Below are 17,526 nucleotides of genomic sequence, written 5' to 3'. Positions count from 1 at the left end.
CTCTGCCTCTGTCCAGGGTGTTTGCGGACAGCAAGGCCATCGTAAAATAAGAATGCATAAAATAACATCTGGATGCTGATATGGTCACCTGAGAACATACGAACACTCCATATTTCATTTGGGCAATTCACACAACACTCTCTGAGAGCTTCCTGTGGGTGAGGCAAATTCTTGCAAGATATTCTTTCTTCTTTACATAAGTTTCTCCCCATTTCTGCACCCAAATGGCTTGAGCCAAGTTTATCTGGACACCTGAAAATCCCTGGTACATTCATGACACATCTCGACATAGGTATTGTGACTTCCAGGTGTACTCAGACCTCAGCCTTCCCGACTATTCTTAAAAACAACGATTAGTTGAGCCCTACTGTCCCAGGCACTGTGTTAGACCCTCACATTCTCCCAGTGGATCCTTACACTTACACCTCCTTGTGATGGCCATCTGCACCTTCTGCCTTGGTCCGCACAGCCCCATCTGACCTCTTTCCCAGATGGCAGTAGTCCTTTTTCTCTGGAAAACTCCTTTCTTACTCCAGACATGTAGTTCTGGTTGGGGCTGCCAGTACTGTGCTCACCCGGCTACCTATAGGAATGGATACACTGCCTGGGATGAGCCAGTGGTGATACCCCATCTCCCTGATCACAGGGATTGATCAGGGAATGAACACATAACCCAAGCCTGGCCAGAGTTTTTCTCCAGTATTTCTCAAACTTGGGTCAGGAGAGAAGTTTGGTCTTTTCCTCCTGACCTCAAAGATGAAAGCATATGACTACGGTTCTAGACTTTTGGAAGCAGCCAGGCTTAGAGACTAAAGCCATTGTGGAGACTAGAAGTGCAGAGAGAAATATGGAACCATGGTTTCTCCGAGGCCAGATAGGCCTTTGCCCTATTCTCGAATTGGTCCCTCCTGGCAATCGATTCCCCTTTCCTGCTTTAGCCAGTTCAGTTAAGGATTTCATCCAGTGTAACCAAGAGTCTTCTGAAGGTGTTCTTTGTTCAGACAAATCCCAGAATCTCAGGCAGCCCCTGCAGCTGACCAAGAGTCTCAGATCTTGTTCCTGTTGAGTTCTGACATGCTTTTGAAATTCTCTTGCTTCCTTTATAGCTATCCCCACCACAATGGCTAGAGCTCACAGCCCTGGCTTCAGCTCATAGCACTGCTAAGATAGGCTGGGATTTTCAAAGATTTGACTAAAATTCTGAGAGGTCACAGCAAGCAAATGAATAACATGAGGTAATAAATGCACAAAACAGACATGATTACAGAGCAGTCTGCAGCTAGCTTGCTTCAGGGCCTGCAGACCTATTCTCTTGCATGAGCTATATCGAGATTGCTTCATTCTAACCCTCATGATGTGGCGAAAGGTTTTAGCAATCTAGCCTGGGATCCCTGCTTCCTGGTCTGATTACACATAGAGCGTTGCTTAAAACATTAGCTAATTTAAAAAATTAAAATGTGGCAAACCAAATTGATTTATAGATGCGATGCAATCCCAATAAAAATCCCAGCAGTTTTTTTAAAATTTTAGAATTGACAAGCTGATCCTAAAATTCCTACAGAAATGTAAAGAACTAGAATACCCAAAATAATTTTGGGGGAAAAAAAGACACAAAATCAGAGGACTTCTCCTAATTAAAGAATGCCTCAAAAAGTTAAGCATATGTAAACAAATGTAAAAGCTAAAACTATAAAACTTCTAGAAGAAATCCAGAAAAAAACATAAGAAAATCTTTGTGACTCTGAGGTAGGCAAAGACTTCTTAGGACATAAAAAGTACAAACCTTAAGAGAAAAAAAAAGATAAATTAGACTTCATGAAAATGAAAAGCTTCTCAAGAGACACCATCAAGAAAATGAATAGGTTAGCTTTTGGCTGAGAGAAAATGTGTGTAAAGCATATATCTGCAAGGATTTGCATCTAGCAAATATATATATGTGTATATGTATATATATATATATATATATATATATGTGTGTGTGTGTGTATATATATATATATATATATATATACACAGAACACTTACGACTCAGTAATAAGTCAACCCAATCTTTAAAAAGGTCCACAACACTTCAATACTTCATACACACAAAAAGATTTAAGAAGAACCACGAAAAGATGTCCAACCATTAGTTACCAGGGAAATGCAAACTAAAACAAAATGGGATGCCACTACCCACCTACCAGAATAGCTACCATCAAAAAAATATGGATACCACCAAATACTGGCAAGGATGTGGTGCAAGCTGGACTCTCATATGTTGTTGGTGGTAATATAAAATGGCACAACCACTTTGAGAAAAGGTCCGGAAACTCCCAATACTACATACAGTAATCCGGCCCTCATTTCTGCAGGGGATTTGTTCCAAGATCCTCAGTGGATGCCAAAACCACTGTACTCTGTATATGCTATGTTTTTCCTATGCATACACACCTATGATAAAGTTTAATTTAGAAATCAAGCACAGTAAGGGATGAACAACAATAATATTAAACAGAACAATTGTAAGACTATACTATAATAAAAGTTATGTCTCTCTCTCTCCAAATCTCTTACTGCGCTGTACTACTCACCCTTCTTCCTGTGATGATATGAGGTGATAAAATGCCTACGTGATGAGCTGAAGGGAGGGGAATGACCTGGGCCTTGTGATGTAGCGTTAGGCTGCCACTGACCTTCTGACCATCAGTCAGAAGGAGGATCGTCTGTTTCTGGTTCCTCTTGATTGCAGGTAACTGAAACCATGGAGAAGAAAACTGAGGATGGGGGCTGGTGGGACTACTGTGTAGACCAGTCCGAGGACACAGAAATTCCCCTCCCCGTGTGGAGGTTTCTTGGGCTAAGAGGCTGAGTCTCCTCTGAGATCCGCCAGCCATGGGAGGGCATCTTCTCATCCATCTGGTCAGCTTACTAGAGAGGGCCTGTAGTTGGGAGACAGTTTTAATTCGAAGGTGAAGTACAAGGAATACTTTGTGGGCGTCCGAGCCACATTCTGCAATCAGCTTTATCCGTAAGAAAGCAGAGAAATTTGAATCTCTGCTTGTTCCTTACTCAAGAGGGGACCCAGCAGCATTACTCATGGACACAGACCCTCAGCCCCCACCCCACACCCCTTTGCTTGGCAGCGTGCTCGGCCCACAGTAAGCTCGCAATGATTGCCAACAGAGACATTATTACTATTAGCTTTCTGCTGAGATCTGTGCATCTTATGCCCTTCCGTGCAGCTCACCAGGGCTGCTTTCTCCAAGCCCCAAATTGCAGATGGGAAAATGTCTTTCTGCAGGGGGGTAATTGGCACCAGAAATGCCCTTACTCTGCTGGTGAGACCAGGCCTCTATGCCCAAGTGTGGCCTTACCTTTACACATTCAACAGCAAGTCGATCACATAAATTCTTTTTGTGGTTTTTTGTGGGCCACCAAAATTCCCAAATTATTTTAGGGACCAAAATAGGGTGCCAACGGGGCACCTGGGTGGCTCGGCTGGTTGGGTGTCTGACTTTGGCTCAGGTCATGATCTCCCCATTTCATGGGTTCGAGCCCCACGTCAGGGTCTGTGCTGACAACTCGGAGCCTGGAGCCTGCTTCAGATTCTGTGTCTCTCTCTCTCTCTCTCTCTCTCTCTCTCTCTCTCTGCCTCTACCACGCTGGTGCCCTGTCTCTCTCAAAAGTAAAAAAAAAAAACCAAACCAAAACATTAAAAAAATTAAAAACAAAAAAACAAAACCAGGGTGCCAAATTTAAATTTTTCCATTAAGGATACATTTTTTTTTTTTTTTAGTTATCCATCCGCTATCATCATTTCATTTTATTTAAAAAAAATTTTAATGTTTTTATTTATTTTTGAGAGAGAGCACAAGTGGGGGTGGGGGTGGACAGAGAGAGAGCGAGACACAGAATCCCAAGCAGGCTCCAGGTTCTGAGCTCTCAGCACAGAGCCCAATTGGGGCTTGAACTCATGAACCATGAGATCATGACCTGAGCCGAAGTCAGACACTTAATCCACTGAGCCCCCCAGGCACCCCTCATCATTTCATTAAAAAAAAAAATAGATTGTATCTTTTCAAGCAGTTTTAGGTTCACAGAATTCAGCAGAACATCCAGCGAGTTCTCACATACCCCCTGTCACCGTGCATACCTCCCCCACCCCCATCAACATCCTGCTCCCGAGTGACACATGTGTTAAGATCTATGAAACTCCTAGGCACATCATTATCACCCTAAGTCTACGGATTGCTAGGCTTTGCTCTTGGTGTTGAGCATTCTGTGGTTTTTGACAAATGTAAAAGGACATGTATCCACCACTACAATATCTCACAGAATAGTTTTACTGCCCTAACAGTACTCTGTGCTTGTCCATTCATCCCTTATTCATTTCATTAAATTAAAAAAAAAAAAAAGCATTTAGGAAATTGAAAATTGGATAGGTATTTCAAAATAGAAATTTCTACCCCCTTGGACTGGTGAAACTAGTCTGAGGTGCGGTGGAACCACAGCTGAATAAGAAAATCACAACAGTTGGGGGCGCCAAGGGGGCTCAGTCGGTTAGGCGTCTCTCGATTTTAGCTCAGGTCACGGTTTGTGAGATTGAGCCCTGCATCAGGCTCTGTGCTGGGTGTGGAGCCTGCTTGGGATTCTTTCTCCTTCTCTGTCTCTAAAAAAAGAAAAGGAAAGGAAAAGGAAAGAAAAAATACAATCACCACAGCATTCATAGACAAGAACTCCAAAACTCGAGTAGCCTCTGTACCCATTTTACAGGTGAGGAAACTGAAGCTCAGAGAGGTGGAGGCAGTTGCCAAGGACTGAAAGCTAAGTATCTTCACTCCAAAGACCAGGTGCTCATCTGCCATACCCAGCGTCTTCTAAAAGAGCTCCCAAACTAGTAGCTTTGAGGTAGAAGGAGGGTGTCCCCACAGCCTCAGGTGACTGCTGTCTTCCAACTTGTGCCTGCTCTTCCCACCCCTCCCTCCACGTGCACATGCGTATTTGTCTTCTCTTCAGGCAAGTTCTGCGAAGCCTTTTGTTATAAGCAAAGTTTAATTCTGCCCCTTCTCAGGACTAGTGTTATACTTTGTAGTTATTTGTATTTATCTATTATACGAGAACTACAGGACTCACCCTTAAGTCACAGCAGAAGATATTTTAAATTAGGACACCTACTCCAGAAACCTAAATTTCCCCCCAAATAAATCCCACAGTATCAACAAGTTGGCAAAGTCTCCAGAAGCCTTGGAGGGGGAAGACTGGGCACTCAGGGTGTGGTCTTCTTGCTTTTGACCTCAGGCCTCATTTGACAACTTGCAGGTCCCCAAAATGTTTCATTCCTGACATTAGTCAGAGAGCCCAAACAAGGTCTTGAGTGTATAGACTTTTATCTTCATTCTACTTTAAATAGTTTCCTTCTGGGGGGGTGGGGGTGGGGGAGGGAAGGGCAGTGTGTGTGGAAAGGGTGGGGGTGCCTGTTCCTTCTGAATTGCCACCAAGTGACCTAGGGACTGGGGAAGCTCTACACGAACACTGGGTTCGGCCCCAGATATCCCATTCATACACGTCCCCGTCTCAATACTCCCACAGTCATGTTGGACAGCCCAACAAAAATGGAGTCTGCCATTACCGGGCTGTTGAGGAAGGTCATCAAAAAGACATGACTGTCGACCGCCCCATGAGCTGGCCCCCGGGCACTCAGAGGTTCCTCCTCCCCTCCCCTGTCCTTGGAATGTGGGCTCTCCTTCCTTTCCCGCTCCGAAGGGCTCCTCCAAGGACACAGTCTTGAGATAGCGATGTGGTGTGAAGAACACCAACATGGTTTATGTGACTGAACCAGTTAGAGGCCTCTTAAGATTTGGCAGGCAAGCGCAGGAATCCATTAGTCGTGCTGCCGCCCAAGACAAGCCTCACATGTAAGTTCCCTTTACTTAATAGAAATGCCAGCTGTCAACCTGGAGTGGCCTGCCTCTTGCTTCGGTCTCTCCCTGCCCTCCAAGTACAGGGTTTCAGATTACTCCAGGGAAGCTCCTGGGAGGGTTATGAACCCATACTTGCCGTGTGGTCTCAAGCGAATCCCTTCACTTTTCTGAGCCTCTGTCTTCTCTACAGATGAGAATAAGGCAGCCGGACCAAGTGTGAACAGTGTGAACGAGGAGCCCAGAAGGAACTGTTTAGCAGCCCTCTTCCAAAGGCTCTCTCTCTCCAGTGGTTAGGTGGATGTCTGGCCCTCCCCTCCTGCCCAAGAGACCCACAGAAGGATGGTCAGGGATGTTTGTGTTTTCTATTCTCATTTCTAAGGCCTCAAAGACCCGCGTTTAGGGACCCTGTTCGAGGGTATTCTCTACTAGTAGTATTTTCTCTCCTCTCCACCCTCTTCCAACCTGCCTTTTGTCTTGGAAATCAACTTCTATGGACGATAGCCAGGGCCGCCCCCACCCCCACCCCTTCCAGCTTTGATTGGGTTTGGCCAATGGGAGGCACTGTTGGAGGACTAGAAGAGAAAGAGGTAGTAGAGGTGAGACTCTCCTGGTGCCTCACTGCTCTCCCCCACACTTCCCTGTGTTCCTGGCAGTGGTGGCATTTTGCAATTACAGCTGTGGTTGGGTGGCCCCTCTTCCTTGACCCCAGCTCCCACAGGTTTTCCTCACAAAGTTCCTTCACCTTATCTCCCCCAGTGGAGGGGCACTAAAAAGATTTCTTGCTGTTGTTAGTCACGAAGGACCTCACAGCTCTTGTCAGTTCCCTTCACCCACCTCTGTAGACAGTCCTTCCATTAATGAACCCTTCGAATGTGGTTTCTCTTTCCTGCCGTACCTAAACGACACAGAATCTTATACCTCTCTCTCCGCTTTCAAAATTGGTATTCTCACCAGCCCTGGCTATTGAAAAGTTCATCTGTAAGACCAAGAGGTGAGTCTTGAAGGGACAAAGCAAAGGTCCCTTGGCTGCTAGGCAGTTGCCTTCTAGCTAGCTGCACACACCCTTTCTCATGCTAGGTGCAGATGAGTGAGTGGGAAGTCATCTAATGGTCTGCTACCGGGTGACATGTTTTACCAAACACAATCCTGTTGCTCACCATAATTATCTGTATTTGTATGTAAGCTGCATTCCTCTGACCATCTGTCTTATTTTGGTTGACAGACTCCCAAATTCCCTCTCTTTTATTCATGCATAATACATGAATGATTCACAAGTGGGAAAGTCAACAGGGCTCCTTCTACCTCAGTCTCCTCATCTGTATAAATGGGATAATAATACTATCAACCTCATAGAATTGGTGTGAGGGTTAAATGAGTAACGTCCTTAAGTGTTTAGAACAGCAGGTGCAAAGTATTATCGAATACTCTCTCATCTGGTTCCTTTGGCTCACTTTCCTACAGCTTGTATGTAGGAAGGGGAGCAGGGGACCTGGGTAGGAATTCCTAAGTCCCCCCACTTTCAGTGTTTTCCTCCTCTTTCCCCTCCCCCCTCCATACCCCACTCCTGAGTACATCTCCTTCTTTGCCATCTTTTTATCCCAGGAAGCTTCTGGAAGGGCAGCCAGGACAAGTTGATTCTTATGTTTTCTGCTTTCAATTCTAGACCCGTGGTTTTCAGACGGTGGTCCGGAGAGCCCCAGGGCTCCCAAGAAGCCCCACAGACCACAGAAAGTGGTTATCACTCTAGGTCACACCCTTTAGCTTGCTTTTTTATCTGTTCAAGTTTCCTTTCAAGATTCTGTTTGAACACAGGCTTCCAAGACGTGAAAAAGTTGAAATCCCTATTCTGAGATATTGAAGCCCTAGATATGACAGCTCTCACTCCTAACTTCTTTGACCCCATTGCCAAGCAACTTTCTCTACTTCATTCAAATAGTTTGGGTGCTTTTCCATTTCTGATGCTCTGAAACAGATACGTGAACAAGCAAATCTTTGTGTAGTCATCTGCGGTGTCTCTCACAGGTGCTCAGCATGTTCAGCAGACATTGTCTCCTTAATTCTCAGGCCTCTGGGGGAAGATAACTACAGCACTGTTTAACAATAGACACACTTAAAGGCACTTGACTTTTACTGGCACCCAATCCAACCACTGGAATACTTCCAACCCCAGGAATCAAAAGACTATTAGGACTCTATCCTGATGACCCTGGGCCACAACTGGTCCTAATGGCTGCTCGGAGTGAGGGAAGTGGGGTAGCAAAAGCTGTTCAGGGACCGGCAGGCAGGGAGGAGCGCTCAGCATCTGGAATTGGCTGTGGGAGTTTGGGGAGGTACTAACACTCCAAGCGGTCAACATATAATTTCTTTATGCAGTTCAAGACTCTGGGCATTGAGACTATGAATACAGGAAAGGAGCAAAAGCCCTAACATCCAGATCCTCTGCCTGGAATGCTCATATCCCAGATTGCCACAAGGTCCCTCTCATACTTCATTTGGCTCAAATGTTACCTCATTAAGACTGTCTTAAGACTGGGGCAAGCGGTGCCTGGGTGGCTCAGTTAAGCTTCCAACTTCAGCTCAGCTCATGATCTCACAGCTCGTGAGTTCAAGCCCTGCATAGGGCTCTCTACTGTCAGCGTGGAGCTGGCTTTCGATCCTCTGTCTCCCCCTCTCTCTGCCCCACTCTCACTGTCAAAAATAAGTAAACATAAAAAAAAAACACAAAAAACAAAAAACAAAAAACGACTGGGACAAGAAAAGCCCCTACCTGGATTCTGAGCTCTCTGGCCCACTTCTTTTTCTTTCTTTCTTTTTAAATGTTTATTTATTTTTCAGAGAGAGAGAGACAGAGACAGAGACAGAGCAAAAGCAGGGGAGGGGCAGAGAAAGAGACAGAAACACAGAATCTGAAGCAGACTCCAGGCTCTGAGCTGTCAGCACAGAGCCTGATGCAGGGCTCAAACCTACGAGCCAGGAGATCATGACGTGAGCTGAAGTCTGACACTCAACCAACTGAGCCACCCAGGCACCCCTCTCTGGCCTCTTCTAACCACACGCCTTTCCACAGAGCAAGAAGTCCATGAGCCATGGGGATGTGCCCACCCAAAGCTTCTGCTCGTCACCCCTTCTTAGACAATATTGTGCGTACCTGAGACCCTAGAATTCTCTGTCCCGATAGCACAAGGCCAGCTTCTAGAGACTGTGTTGGCTTTTCCGTCCTTTGGAGGAGCCAAGGAACAGCTATTTGTAGGAGGTGTGGATGTGCAGATCCAGATATGATAGTGTGGGTACATGGCCCCTTGAAGTACGGGACAGAGCTGGAGTACAAAGAGTAGGAGGAGGAAGAGTAGGAGGAAGATCAAGGGCCAGGGACCGTTTACAACCTAAGCCACCCCATTCTAGTGCACATCTTGGAGGAGTCCAAGAATTCTAAACTTAAATTTGGCCTTCCAGATTATGATGAAGGTATACTTGTCACAATGAAAGGATATGAATTTTACATACCAGTTTAACTTGGTTTGTACTTTTTCAGTACATACACATACGGTATGTGGGCCTCCATTTGTGCCGTTGACCATGGCCCTGTAAATATTAGGGGTAGGCCCATCCCCGACCACGCTGTCTAAAATAAAACAGCACTTCCTCTGTCACTCTATTTCTACCCTAGTTCTTCATAGCATTTGTCACCATCACATCTACATTTACTTGTGTATCATCTCTCTATCCCTATCCTCACTAGAATGTAAGCCCATGACTGCAGAATCTCAGTTTTGTTTACTGTCTTATTCTTAGTACCTAGAGCAGTGTCTGGCACAAAGCAACCACTCAATAAATGTTAAATGAATAATGAGTCCAGTCCCAGATGGCTCACAGATGAGTGAGCTAGCCCACAAACACAAAGGAAAAAGATGATGTGTGACAACCCTCCCAGGAGCTCTCTCTCCCTGTAAAATAACTCAGTCTAGGGGCTACAAATGTGACCAGGGAAATAAATTAACCATTAACACCTTAGTACACACAGACACAAAATTAGTTAGAGGGTTACTTTTGAGAGGGACACTTGAGTACAGAGGGCTTCTAGTAGGCTGGGGAATTAGATGTGGGGGTCCACTGGAGGAATCCCCTCATGACCTTACCAGGGTGGCCAGACCTGTGTGCTGAGGATACACTGATTCCACCGCAATGGCCATGCCAATCCAGCCCAGCTTAGTGTGGAGAGGGGGCTTCTCATCCATGATTAGAAAGCCCTCAAATACGGTTTCCCTTGGATGGTCACAGACCTCAGGGGTGTGGGCACATCTCATCCTTGTGGGGTCATGATGATCACAGACTCAGAGACCTCCCTCTTCTCTCTCACCTGCTTCTAACTCATGTCTTATTGCGTGGAGGGATCCCCAGAACTCTCTTGGTACAGCGTAAATCGATCCAATCTATTCCAATTTACTCCTTTTCCGTTAGATACGAGGCTCGTGAGAAGCCAAATGACCTCCTCGAGTCCCCAACAGCGACCGGAACACCGGTCGGGGCCTCTGCAGGGCAAACGCCCCTCTCATGGAGGGCTGGAGTGGGGGGCTCCAGGGCCGGGGTTGCGCTCCCCGCCCCCTGCCGCCGAACACTCTAGCGCCGACTCCGAGGCCTCGGCGGACCACGGGGCGGGGAAAGAGGCGGGGCCGGGCCTGGGGGGCGGGGCCCTGTGGCCCCTCCCCCCGACGGACGCCGGAGGAGCGGCGGAGCGGCCGGGCGCCGACTCGTCCGAAACTGGTGCGCAGTGGTGGGCGCCGCCTCGGAGGATGGGCTGGTGCGGCCGCCGCTCAGGGCCGCCGCCGTCGCTGCTGCTGCTGCTGCTGGCGGTGGCCGGCGCCGGCGCGGCCCCGCGCTCCGCGCTCTACTCGTCCTCCGACCCGCTGACGCTGCTGCAGGCGGATACGGTACGCGGCGCCGTGCTGGGCTCCCGCAGCGCCTGGGCCGTGGAGTTCTTCGCCTCCTGGTGCGGCCACTGCATCGCCTTCGCCCCGACGTGGAAGGCGCTGGCCAACGACGTCAAAGGTGAGAGGCGGGCCGGAGGGCCTCTCGCGCCATCCCCCACCCCGGCCGACCCCCTCCACCTGTCGGGCCGAGAGCCTCTCCCACCGGCCCATCGCCTCGCCCACCTCTTTCTCTCGGCCGCTTTGCACTTCTCCCCGGTTTCCAGCCCTCGACTCCATTTTTGGCTCCCGCGCCTCCTCTCTCCCTTTGGCAGGTGTGCCAAGCTTCTCTCCCCTCCCGGCGGCCTGGGCCCTTGCACCTGCTCTGCTTTTCTGCCCGTCTTCTACCGGCTTACTGCCCCCATCCCTGCGCCGGGGTCCTTTGTTCCTCCGATTGCTAGGCTGACACCTTACTGCCTCTTCTACAGTCGCCTGTGGCAGTCCCCTTCCTCTCGCCCAGGGACTCGTCTCACCTTCCTACGGAGTTCTTCCGCTGCTGTGGGATCGGTACTAAGGACAAAAGGAACTGACATTCTGTCTGCCGCCCCAACAACCCCTTGGCTAGTTGACCCAGCTGCTACTTAGACTTCTTTTTTTAGCTCTACTTTGGAGACAGCGTTTTCCTGCCTGGGTTCCAGGCCTCTCCTGACCTGCTGCCTCCAGTTAATTAGCTTCTGGGCCACATCCTTCTCTCTCTTCCCCTTGGCCATGAATCCTTCCACACCCTTTTGCTTTAACCAAAGGAACCCAGAGGCCCCACTGAAGACAGCCTCTCCGTATGTGTTTGGCCCTTGCTCCACGTTCTTGTTCTCTGGCCTGACCATATTTCCTTGATTCTAAGAGTCCCTCAATTGTGATACACACCATTCATTTACTGACAGCCTGAGGGGTAGAGAGATAACAAGACCACTAAATGTATAGAGATTTAAAGGCGTGCTCTGTTGCAGAAATGGTAAATTTTTTAAAAACTTAAGACTAGAGCTGAAAAAATATGGTCATAATAGTAATTAATATGTACTGAGTGCTTACTGTATGTCTGACACCTCCCTGGGTAAGTACATAACATGCACTATCTCGATTTCCTTTCCACAGTTTAAAGATCTCTGTGGGTTCACACGTCTGCCTCACCCAGGTAGTAGGTGTTTGGTGGGTGGGGTGGTAGTGATTGGCTTCTGATTTGCTGCCTCCGAATGGAGCTACTTCCTGATTGTGGTGCTAGGGCCCTCGCAGGGCCCCGGACTGGAAATGGTCACTGACTGAGGGCATCTTGGGGAATAGGCCTCTTTCTAGAAAGAGAACTGGAACCATTGTTTCCTTGTTGTGCTGTTGGTATTTCTTGATAAACTCAGCCATTCGTGGCGGAAAAGTGCATTTGTAGGTGTTGGTTTTCAAACCGAGGCCACCACTCACCGTGAGCAGCTTGCGTAGTGGCGACTGAAGTGGCGAGCTGGAAAGATGCATACACCTGTTAGCCACGTGGTCCCAGAATGTTATTTTTGACAAAACCGATAAACTGTTTTACCTCCAGTGTACGTGTAGACGCGTGTCTGCATGCCTCTCTGGTCCCATCACCGGAATGAGCCATTTCTCAGCAGCTCTTCACACTGTTTCAGTGATGTCAACACATCTGGTCAGGGCAGAAGGGAGGAAGAAGAATGTTGAACATGCAGCCGGAACACCTCAGGGGACATTGAAGGCCTGAAAATCATAAAAATCCCCAGATCAGTTTCCATCTTGAGGCCGTGAGAGGTCTTTAATGGCTGCAGATGAACCCAGCCTAGAAGAGTCTTCTATCTTAAGAACGTTGGAGGGAAGGGTTAGCTTCCAGCTGACTCATATGTTTGGCCTCTTGCGACCCAGGGTTTTCCAATGAATTGCATAGTCAGACACTGACCCAGCTTACTCCTGGATGAGGGTTGCCACTTCCAAAAGGGGTCTTTCCCTAGTGTACAGAGGGACAGCCTCCCCCTAAAAAACACCAATCATAACTTAATCTGAGGAAGGAAAATGAAAGCCTCGAAGTCTGAGGAGATGAATCAGTCAGTGGGAAGTGGGAAATTAAGGTGGGAACCGGAGGTCTCTCACGAACCACGGGGATGGGTCAGCCCCCTTAACAAGATCCTGTGGGAGGATAGCAGTGGCCGAATCTGGTGTCAGCCTGCAGTGATAGAGAATGCCCCTACTCCAGTCCAAGGGGGAGGCCCTGCTGGGAAGCCAGGGTTATTCTCACATCACCTCTGTATTCCCGAGGTTCCTTGAGAAAATGGTTGTGGGCCAGCAGAAGGCTCAGACACCATCATGGGCCTGTGGGAGTGTGGCCCCTGCCTTCTGCCAATGGGATGAGTATCTGGGGTAGAAGCAATGAGAGTGTGGAAGGCCATGGGGGGAGAGAAAAAATTTGCAACCCGGCCCAGCTGGCCTCAGGCATTTCATCTGACTGGCTCGGGCTCATTTGTTCAGTGACTTGTAGGATAGGTTCTCTGGGGCAGTCATTGCCACGGACTAGCACACTGGCTTCGAAAGATCTGGCTCATCCCTTTCTATTCAGGAGCAGCTCTTATTGTGTCACTATATGTTTGGGAAATTGATTGCATTCATTTTAAGTCTTCATTACTCTTCACTGGCTAATCAATGAGTAAATATTTGTTGAGTGACCTCTGTGTGCAAAGCATTGTTTACATTGCAGTTTGGGTTTGGGAAGTGAGCTACACACAGCAGGAGAATTGGCCACAGTAAGAAGCTGTGTTTGAAAAGGGACAAAGGAGTGGCTCAGCCATTTCTTGTAGGAATTGAGGGAAGGGGGAAGTCACAGGAGGCTAATCTGGTCACCAAAGGCCATCATTTAAGCAGTTTTCACACTTGCCTTATGCCAGGCACTTTGCTAAGGGCCACTATTACATATAATCTTTATGAGAAAATATTGGAGCAGTCGATTGTATTTTGTTTTTAACAGATTAAGTAACTTGCCCAAGATAGTACAGATGCTGGAGGAGGTTCGTGAGCCCCTCTCTCTCTCTCTCTCTCTCGAGCCCAGGCAGGTGGAGAAGTGGGTGAAGGAGGGAGGGTACAGGTGGGAAAATGGCCCCTGCAAAGCCATGGAGATGACATTTATAAGGCATGGATGTTTGAGTGATGCTGAACAGCATTGGTTTGCCTCTTTTTTTTTTTTTTTTTTCCCATGGTGTAGACCACCTCTCTTGTACCCCTGTGATGCCTTAGTGCAGAGTCTGGCACAGGGTAGGAGCCCGCTGAACACTCATCCAGGCCGATGGCATGAGCCTCATGGGATTCCAAGTGAGAATGTAGTGACTGGGCCTTCTGCTGGTGCTGTGGCTCTTCTGGACTTAGACCTGGAGTGTCAGCCAGTGTGAGGGCTAGGGAAGGCATTTGGTCTATCCCATGACCTCACTGCCCAGAAGTCTACAACAAGGAGGCAGGGGTGTGGTGGAGACAGCATGGCACTGGCTAACTCCTTGTCAGGAGGACTCCTGGAGAGTTGGATGGGGGTCCAGTTCTGACCATTCGACTTGACTGGCTCTTGGTGGTTTGGGTGGGTCTGGCCTCTGCCTTAATAGTGGCTTGCTTAACACGCAAAGGACTAACGGCCATTTTTCTTGGCGAGAGTTTGCCATTAAGCGTTTGAGCAGCTGTTGGAGCTGGAAAGGAGAGGAGAGACCATCCACCCTGGCCCCCATTTGACCCGGGAGGCCCAGAAAGAAAACATGTGCAGCTCTTGGTGCTTTGGCCACTTATAGCCATAATCAAGACATGTGGCTCTGGGTCCATGCCCCTTCCTGGACTGGTGAGTGGGGGTGGGGATACTGCCTAGCACTCCAGAAGGAGCCCATGACCCCCCCTTACTATGGGTGTCTCTTTACTCACCACCTCAGAGACCATAGCTGTCCTAGTTATGCTTGTGTCCCCATCCTTCCCTTCTACACTTGCTCATTTACTCTGTTGTTAATAGAGAAATTACTTCGCCAGGGCAGTAATTGCACTAGGAAACTTTTTTCTCCCCAGGAGCGGGGCTGGTCTGATAACTGCTAATGTTAGGTGTTAGGCCTGCAGATTGCAGTGTTTAAGTCACCTGACACTTTAAAAAGCCTCCCTCGCCCAGTTCTCTTCCTCTTTGACAGGAGTGCACTTTACTTAAATGCAGCTTTGCATTACCAGTGGAGCACCCAGATAACAGCACCCTGTTCCTTGGACTGTTACTAGAATGATGAGTGTATCAAACCAGATCTTTATATGTCATTATGGCTCATTAAGGTATTGACATTGATATTCCTGAGAAACCTTCCTTAGCTGACACTCTCGGCACCTGACTGGCCTCAGCCTACCCCTCCACTTCCCCCTGTGGCTGAAGAGGCACGGGTTCCATTTCATGGGGGGAAAGAGAATCAAGGTATAAAGAGAAGGAGTCAAAGACCTGCTCAGGAGCGAGGGTCTGAGAACTCCCAGGCATCACCTTTCCCCCCTGTCTCCACTACTAACACCCCCCTCCACCCCACTCCCTGGGTTTTCTGGTTGCCAAGCCAACAGAGCAGCTCTCTGTTCTGTCTTGGGCCCTCTTGAGACCAGAAGAGAAGCTCAAATCCTGGGTTCAGATCCCAGATCTACCATTGATTCATGTGTGCCTTGGGCACAGTTCTCTGATCTTTGTCTCACAGTGGTAGTTGCACATTAACTAGATAAATTAGGCACACAATGATCTCTTCATAAACTCTGTACATGTGATATCATCATCTAAGAGGAGAGTCTATGAAAGCGACTGAATGTTTGGGTTAAAGAATTTATGCTACTTGAAGACAGCATTGTGTTTACGTTCTCTCAAGGTTGTGATCAGAGCCAAGAGCAAAAACAGAAGGGTAATATCCTGACCCTGGTGAGGTGGAAAGGGAAGGGAAGTGGGTTTGAGTCGGGTAGCCTTTGGACAACTTGGAGGCCTCAGTTGCTTGCCTCATTTGTAAGGTGCGGGGAGTGATGCCCCCCCTCCAGTGGCCGTGGTGGAGACAGGGTGTGTCATAGGCGCTCACTGAGCACCAGCTTTCTGTTCTCTCCCCTCCCTGCCCCTTCAGTCTTCGTGTCCCAGGGGCAGTGGACACTGACTCTGGTCCAATGGATGGTGGCCTGTACTCTTGGAGAAGAGGGGAGCAGTTGAGGCCTTCAGTGCTTGGTCACCCTGCCAGGTGACTTTGTGAGACCCCCGCGAGGGGCCCTCACCGGTGGAAGGACACGGAAGTGCTTCTCTTTCATGTTTTTGTCTAATTGGCTTACGCCTTTGAGAGTAGCCAAGTCTCCCCACACAAGGTGAGCAGAGCCTGAGATGCAGAACAGAAGGCGCCAAGCCTTGAGTGTGCCAGACGGCCGCAGGAGGCGACCTGTGCTTCCCACTCTCCCTGGGACTCCCTTGGGCAAGGAAGGAGCCATAGGAGGGAGGCCTGGGGTGCTCTCGTCTGTGATCCAGGACAAAACCCTGTACCTGGGCAGCTCTGCTCTCCTTCACAGGTGGCTGGCTTTAAGCTCGCCCCCTGCCTGGGCCTGCTAGACTGAGGCAGAGAGCAGTGGTTCCGGCCCTGGAGCTGCCGAGAGCCAGGGCTGATCCTGCAACGCCCTGTAATGCTGTCAGTGCTCACTGAGGACAATGGGGAAGCTGGGCAGTGAGGTTGCACACATGAAGAAGCACTTGGGGCGGACAGGCTTGTGACTGTCACAGAGACACGAGCAGGGCTCTGAGCTTATTGCTCACACAGGCGCCTGTCAGCTGACTGATAGGCTTCCACTCAATTTCTGCCCTTCCGGCGAAGCCTGTGCTTGGTCCCCGGGGCTGGTCTCCCGTGTGTCCAAATCCCATTAGAGCTCTGCGCCATGTGGCAGGCACCAGTCCATCGCCACCTCACGGCTGTGTGGCCTCACGTGTGTGTGTATCTTGCCCTCCAGCCAAAGCAGCCTCAGTGTAACGTGGAACCTTAGCAGGGGCACCCCACCTGGAACCAGAGCTCGGGGGGCCTGCCTGGTAGAGAAGTTTGTTTGCTCTTTCACAGATCCTGGGCTATGGCCCAGAATGGGGCCATTATTTTCTCTGCCGGTGAGTTTGAGCGGAGGGGGGACTTGCAGCCTGGGGCCTGTTGAAGGAGCAGGGTGCCCAGGCAGCTTGGGAGCTGTTAACCTTTCCAGACTCTGGCCTCAGGCTTCTTTTCCTGCGGTTCCTGGACTCCAGGTGCCTTTCCCTCCCTCCCCTGGGTTTCCTGCCTCCCTGTCCGGCGGGGGAGCTAGTCCTCACCACCCCGTGTGCCGCCCATGCAAGCCAAGCTGGGCCGACAGCCAGGACCTCTGGCCGCAGAAGCCTTCACTCAGCGTCCACTGGGGAATTCTAAAGCTCCTGAGGCATGTTCTTCGCCCTTCTGGAATGGATGCTCTCTAGAGGGCAGCAGGGACAGAGGCAGTGCCAGGGCTTGGTCCCAGGGCGTTCAAGATCATCTCACATTTTTTGTCATCCCCCGCAGCCTGTGTGCCCCTCCCCCACCGCAGAAAATGGAGGAACACAGATACCATTACAGGACAGTGTTGCCTGAGCTGTTTAACCGTGTCCTAAGCACTGGCCAAGTACAGGATAACCAGACTATTTCAGAGACCCCTCCTGAGGAAGGGGTGACCTT

The 17,526-nt window shown here is 49.2% G+C and overlaps 1 protein-coding gene and 1 long non-coding RNA gene across 3 annotated transcripts in view; one reads left to right on the top strand and one right to left on the bottom strand.

The window, feature by feature from the left end:
* Positions 1 to 2,073: 2,073 nt before the first annotated feature.
* On the bottom strand, positions 2,074 to 11,383 carry LOC131496628 (uncharacterized). Of its 2 annotated transcripts, none has more exons than XR_009254577.1 (3): positions 11,341 to 11,383; positions 4,449 to 4,651; positions 2,074 to 2,921 (listed from the first exon to the last, which is right to left on the bottom strand). It is a non-coding gene; the product is annotated as an uncharacterized LOC131496628 (long non-coding RNA). The 2 variants fall into 2 exon arrangements; XR_009254576.1 differs by lacking the exon at positions 11,341 to 11,383 and adding an exon at positions 10,261 to 10,608.
* The window catches only part of QSOX1 (quiescin sulfhydryl oxidase 1), a 36,024-nt gene continuing 28,882 nt past the window's right edge, over positions 10,385 to 17,526 (top strand). The window contains exon 1 of the mRNA XM_058702430.1: positions 10,385 to 10,949. Within this exon, the coding sequence (XP_058558413.1) occupies positions 10,385 to 10,949 (565 nt within the window). The remainder of the gene's footprint in view (positions 10,950 to 17,526) is intronic.

The sequence above is a fragment of the Neofelis nebulosa genome, chromosome 15, assembly GCF_028018385.1.
Source record: "Neofelis nebulosa isolate mNeoNeb1 chromosome 15, mNeoNeb1.pri, whole genome shotgun sequence".
NCBI classification, from domain to species: Eukaryota; Metazoa; Chordata; class Mammalia; order Carnivora; family Felidae; genus Neofelis; species Neofelis nebulosa.
The sequence above is the reverse complement of the archived record's forward strand: the minus strand, read 5'-3'. Positions and strand labels throughout refer to the sequence as shown.